The 5824-nt window shown below is 40.3% G+C and overlaps 1 protein-coding gene across 2 annotated transcripts; it reads right to left on the bottom strand.

Annotated features, from left to right (window-relative positions):
- Window positions 1-842: 842 nt before the first annotated feature.
- LOC131153303 (ABC transporter G family member 21) lies at window positions 843-4874 on the bottom strand. Of its 2 annotated transcripts, XM_058105517.1 has the most exons (6): window positions 4808-4874; window positions 4473-4687; window positions 3481-4279; window positions 2205-2396; window positions 1890-2068; window positions 843-1769 (listed from the first exon to the last, which is right to left on the bottom strand). In XM_058105517.1, the coding sequence occupies exons 2-6, from the start codon at window positions 4683-4685 to the stop codon at window positions 1119-1121; spliced, it is 2034 nt and encodes a 677-aa protein (XP_057961500.1). In that variant the 5' UTR covers window positions 4686-4687; window positions 4808-4874; the 3' UTR covers window positions 843-1118. The 2 variants fall into 2 exon arrangements, with proteins under 2 accessions (XP_057961500.1, XP_057961499.1); XM_058105516.1 differs by lacking the exon at window positions 4808-4874 and having other exon boundaries at window positions 4473-4742.
- Between the last annotated feature and the right edge of the window lie 950 nt (window positions 4875-5824).

Below are 5824 nucleotides of genomic sequence, written 5' to 3'. Positions count from 1 at the left end.
CATCCCAACTGCCATAAAATAGCTAGTAGCCCATTTTACCTATTAATACAAATCCAAAGACTTATTTTAAACATTGATTTAGTAGTTCTTATATCATTCCCAAGCACACCACATTTTAGTTCATATTTCAAGTGTTCAACTTCTCTCTTGCTCCTTAACTTTATTGTGAATCATTACTTTGAGAGAGTTGTGTGAGGTTTTGGTTGTATTAATTGTCAGCTCATTCAAGGAGTATTTGTTTGTATTACATCTTCAAGTTATAAAAGGTTCTGGGTGAATTGGATCGCAAAAGGTTCTTGCTGAACCGAAGTGCAAGGATTCTTGGTGAACCTTGCGGCTCTGAGTGAGCAAAAGGGATTTGTTCCCGGTTGTAAAGACTTCTCCACCGGTGAAAGAGTTTATAGTGGATTGTGAATTCCTTGAATGTGTCTCAAGGCATGGACATAGGTACGAGCCCGAATCACGTTAAACATCGGTGTTAAGCTTCTCTTTCCTATACTCTTTGATTTATGTTTTGTGCATGATTTACATTTAATTTATAATGATATAATTGGTTGCATCTTGCCAAGAATTATATTTTGTAGAGAAAAACCTAAACTCTGCATTTTTCCACCTTGACATTTTGACACCCCTGAAAATCTTGAAGGGTCTGAAGAGAGTACTCCTGGCATCATTCGGTTTTTAAGCAACCACCGACAAACCTGTGATACTCATGAACATGACAACTTGTTTCCAATAATTCACTGTCCATATATCTTTCATTTATTATTTAGTTACTAGGCAGACTTGATTGCTTTCAAAGGGTTGAAATCCTTCATCATAAAAATGAACTTGGATTTAAATTGCATAAACTTGGAATTAAAGAGATTTTCACTAAAATAATCAAGGACATTATCTAAAATTCCATGGAATTGGATAACATAAGGTTTTGAACAATTAGAATTCAATTTACATTTATCCATGCTGTCCAAATTAAGGGAGATTGTGAATCACACTGCTTCTGCTGGCCGGTTGGGTTCGAGATTACGTTTTGGGTTCATGATCATTCGATCGAATTGGAGAACCTCTTCTTCAGTTTCTTTGAGATTCTTCACTTTCAGTCTCCAATCTCTGTGCAGTCAATGAGGTTTCCCCATCCTCAATGCTACATAAGCCAACAGCCTATAACCCACCAGCATTGCAGCCAAAGCAGCCACATCCAACCAGTTATTATCAATACCCAAATACTGAATTGCAGGAAAGTCCACTGCCCTGCACTGCACACCCACCCCACACTGATAAACCTCATTCTCTGTGTACTGCACACCCACCAGCAGCTTATAGCCGTAGTGACTAAAAGATATGTACTTCAACCAAGCTATGAAGGGTGGAATGTGTTGAATGTAGTATCCACCGGCCAGTAAGAACACAAGCATAGTCACAGAAGCCAGGGTCGTGCCTTGTTTCACATCCATTAGAATGGCTCCGAGGGCTAGTCCGAGTCCTTGAGAAACTAGAACATTGAAGAGGACGATCAAGAGTGTCAGAACAAATGTGGTTAGTGAAGGCCTTAGACCTCCCATCCAATACGTGACCGTCACAAAGATGGTTGGGAGCACGAGCTCCATCGGTAGGTCACCCATTGTTCGGGCAAAGTAGTAGGAGGACAAGCGATACATGCCCGAGGAGCGTTCTCTTATAAGCATCGGCCGCTCTTGAGGGAATGCAAATATGGCATTGAATAGGGGAAAGAAGCCCCAGAAAATGGAGAAGAAGAAGAGAAGCCCCACCTGTTAAGAGACACATTATGTCATTGTTGGAAAGGGAAATCAAGATATGCAATTGGGATACTAAAACAACTGATACGAATGATCAGTTTTTGACCGATAGAGAAGCCATAATATATATACCTGATCTTGTAGGTGTGAAGGATTAGAGTGCCACCACAGAAGTCCCGAAAGAATAGAAACTGACATGACCTGAAAAATTCTCAAGCCCGAATATGATTCATGCTTCCTCTCGCGCAAACCTCTCCTCAGCAGCACATTGAACTGTTCCCACCAGCTGGTAGTCCATTGATTCTCAAAGCCTGCAAGTCAATCTAAAGATCATCAAAGATGCAGCTTAAGAAGTTACTGATCACCAGGAAGCAGAGTCCTCTGTTGCTTTTTTAAATGGAGCTAGGGAGTGGAGAGGATGAAGGTAACAGTCAATATTTCACTTACTTTGGGATGATGATTTTTTTCCCGGGGTGGAAAGAGCAGGGCCCAAATGAGTTCCTTGAATCTCAGCTTTCAAGGCAGGGTAAATATTCTTTTTGTAACATGATATAAGGTGTTGTTTGGTTGAGTTCTGATCATCAACTGATCTTCCATGGAGCTCTTGTTGATCTTCTTGTCTAGTAGCAGGAGCTATACCTGCATCTCCAAACAGCACCTTGAAATATGAATGGAAGATCATATGACTAAATGGAACATATATATATAATCAGAGCTCAAACCAATCTTTCCCCTCAAGATGCCATAACCACTGTTCCAAATAGTTAGCTATAAGAGTTTGTTTGGAATCCTAGAAAGTTGCACATTGAAAACAATGTATTTGCCCATTGATGACCATATATAGACACATTTTTTCCCTTTTTGAATCATAAAATGCTGCATAATTAGATGCAACCTCAACACTAATCAGATTCCTTCCCGTTAATGATAATCAGAAACTGTAGTGATCCAAAGGTGAATTAGTGGAGTTGGCATAAGAAAAAGTAAAGTTAGTGAGCTAGCTTGTGTGCGTGTGGGTGCTGGGTGTGAATTTTCTTAAATGCTCATCATCATGCAGTAAAAGACTAGACTACAGCTGCAATTTTTTATATAATTCGAAAAAATCCAGATATTTTATAACTTGCAGCATCATTATTTCTCTTCATCATTACTCAATATAATTTTATATTACATCATGCCTACCCAATTCTAAACTTTAAAATACAAGATAATAAAATTTACTTATTCAACACTTAAATTATATTTTCAGAAAGTGATTTCTAGTAATTAATATCTAAACTCGAATTTTTCTTTTTTAAAACCCCCTACTGCATGTGCTACATATATATATATATATATATATATATATATATATATATATGTAAAAGTGGTGTTTGGAAAGATGTATAAACTAGAGAAACTCGTGTGTGACTAGTTATTCATGAATTGGTAACATTATCTAAAGCTAGCTAGCTGCCCCCCAAACATCAATGAAAGTGCATTAGCCCAGATGACCTAGGCTTCAACCCAACACGCCTGTCCTCCATTAAAAAAATCTTACATCCTTGTGCTTTTTCTCTCTCACATTTTGTTCCCAATTTCAAATTTCACCACATTGATCCAATAGTTCCAAATATTATTAAGAAACTAAAAAAGTTAGTCAACCAAACTAAATAATATTTGCATACAGTAAACTTTAACAACAAAGACAAAGGGTATCAAAAGAAATTTAAAAATTCTTTACCATTAGCAAGATCGAGCAGAAAATCAGCAGGGTTTACGAAATTGAACCCGGGTCCGTACCCGATCGACCCGCAATACTCCATGACCCGATCCGCATCCCCGCTGTAAATCGGGCAACCCTCCGACAAAACCACTGCCTTGTCAAACATCCGGAAGAGCCTGCTCGACGGCTGATGTATGGTTGTAATTACGGTTCTGCCCCCACGAGCCAGCCCCCGCAGCACCGACACGATTCGCTGAGCCGTGGTTGAGTCCAGGCCCGACGTGGGCTCGTCCAGCAAGAGCAGACTCGGGTTCACCAGCATCTCCTGCCCGATGCTGACCCGTTTGCGTTCCCCGCCAGACAGGCCCCGGAACAGGGGCCCACCAACGGCGCTGTTTCGGCACCGGGTCAGGCCGAGTTCCGAGATGATCAACTCGGCCTGCTGGACCTTCTCGGCTCGGGTGAGTTGACTCGGAAGTCTGAGCAGGGCCGCGTAGGTTAGGGTCTCGAGGACGGTGAGGTGGGGGTAGAGCACGTCGTCCTGGGCGACGAAGCCCGTCTTGCGCTTGACGGCGCCGGAGAAGGGCTGGTCGTTGTAGGTAATTGTGCCTGTAATTTTGCCGGAGAGCCGGCCTGCGAGGGCGGTGAGGAGGGTGGTCTTGCCGCTGCCGGAGGGACCCAGCATTGCGAGTAACTCGCCGGGTCGGACCATTCCACTCGCGCCGTTGAGTATGGCTCGGGCGGGTTTGGAGCTGGGTGGAGCGAAGCAGGTTCCCTCTGTGGTTTGCAGCTTAATGCTATAACACACATCTTCAAACTGCATGTATATACGTATCCCATTTGCATAATTACTTAAACGCATGCAATATCGTTACAATAATTCGATAATATATATATTTTGTGTATCATAGAAAAAAATTTTATGAAATTTTTCTATTGAATGATTAATGAAGAATAAAACTCAGGATGTTAGAAGATGTATGTATGTATGTATGTATGTGCGTATGTACCTTGAGAGTCACTGGACGGAGGGATTGACGTAGAATGTTGGAGAATCGAACCGGGGTTGGTTGGTGGTCTAGCAATTCATCTTCCACACATGGGCTTACGTTGCTTGCTGAACCGGGCGGGTCGGCATGGGTGGAAGCACTGTCGGTCCGGTTCCTGACGAGAGCGGTGGCTGGGCCGCGGGTGAGGCGTGTCTCCTGCTCAGGGGGCATCATTTCTGAAAGTTCAACAAAAGAGAAGCAAAGGAATTAGAGAGAGAAAGAGAGAAAGTTGCAGATGACGGAGAACAGAGAAATATTTTGAGAGAGAGAGAGAGAGAGAGAGAGAGAGGGTTCACATGTTGAAGGAGAAAAAGTGAGCTTTAAGGTGAGGAAGGCACGAGAATTAGCAGGGTTTATGGTTTCAAGAGTGGAGGGTGAGAGAGGGTATATATATATACATATGGGCAGGAGGAGATGTATCCATCCATCCAAGTACTGCATATATAGTGCATACTGTACTGTAGTGAAACCATGGTTTTAAATAAAGGCCCGGACGGAAACGGTTTTTTGGGTTATCTGTAGCGCGAAATTGGTGTGAAGAAAAATCACGGCCGTAACACCCGTTATGGACCGTGATCGTAAAGGCCATTATGGCCGTGAGGTGACCTTACACTAAAAAAATTATTTTATTTTTTACTTCTTATTTTCACTTTTAACCTCTTTTTAATATGCCATGCGGGGAGGAAAAAATTGTAATGAGGATGACAATAATACAAAGTTTACCATTTCTTTAAATACTAAAAATAGATGCATTAACTAAAAATTTGAAAATGCTAGGTAGGAAAATATTTTATTTTTATAATATTAGTAATGTGATATAAGCAATGTGATATATTTTATTTATGTAATATATTTTTCAACTTCAACTATTTTTCTTAAATAGTTATTTTATATTTATATTATTTGTATGTATTATGTGTCTAATAAATTAATGGAGTGTATAATGTATTTTATTCAATTAATTAATTTAACACACACAAGAATTTATCACAGATAAGAATAATGAAAAGTATAAATACCCACGCACACACGTATTTTTTTTTATCAATGGTGGTTTAAAACAAATGTAAACTTGTTGCTCTTACCAAATAACTTAGTTATTCGAATACTAAAAGATTCAAAATATACTAAAACCCTTTCTAAGAAAGGTTAAAAGTTTAAAACATGCAAGTACAATAATATGCACAAGGTTGTGCGTGCTTCAAAAAAAATTCACCGCCGTTACACCCACTTCCCGTTATGTAACATTCGCTACTCTCGCTTCTCGTTTCACCCATTACTATTATGTTAAGCTCCCCGCAACTGCGATTTAA

This window comes from Malania oleifera, chromosome 4 (assembly GCF_029873635.1).
Source record: "Malania oleifera isolate guangnan ecotype guangnan chromosome 4, ASM2987363v1, whole genome shotgun sequence".
NCBI lineage: Eukaryota > Viridiplantae > Streptophyta > Magnoliopsida > Santalales > Ximeniaceae > Malania > Malania oleifera.
Note: the sequence above shows the minus strand (reverse complement) of the source record. Positions and strands in the feature narration are given on the sequence as shown.

Coding starts and splice junctions, on each gene's coding strand:
- LOC131153303 (XM_058105517.1), bottom strand. CDS start 4,685: ATGATGCCCCCTGAGCAGGAGACACGCCTCACCCGCGGCCCAGCCACC. Junction 2,397..3,480: donor TCTGCTCGATCTTGCTAATG/GTAAAGAATTTT, acceptor TTGGAGATGCAG/GTATAGCTCCTGCTACTAGA. Junction 1,770..1,889: donor CTTCACACCTACAAGATCAG/GTATATATATTA, acceptor GTCTCTTAACAG/GTGGGGCTTCTCTTCTTCTT.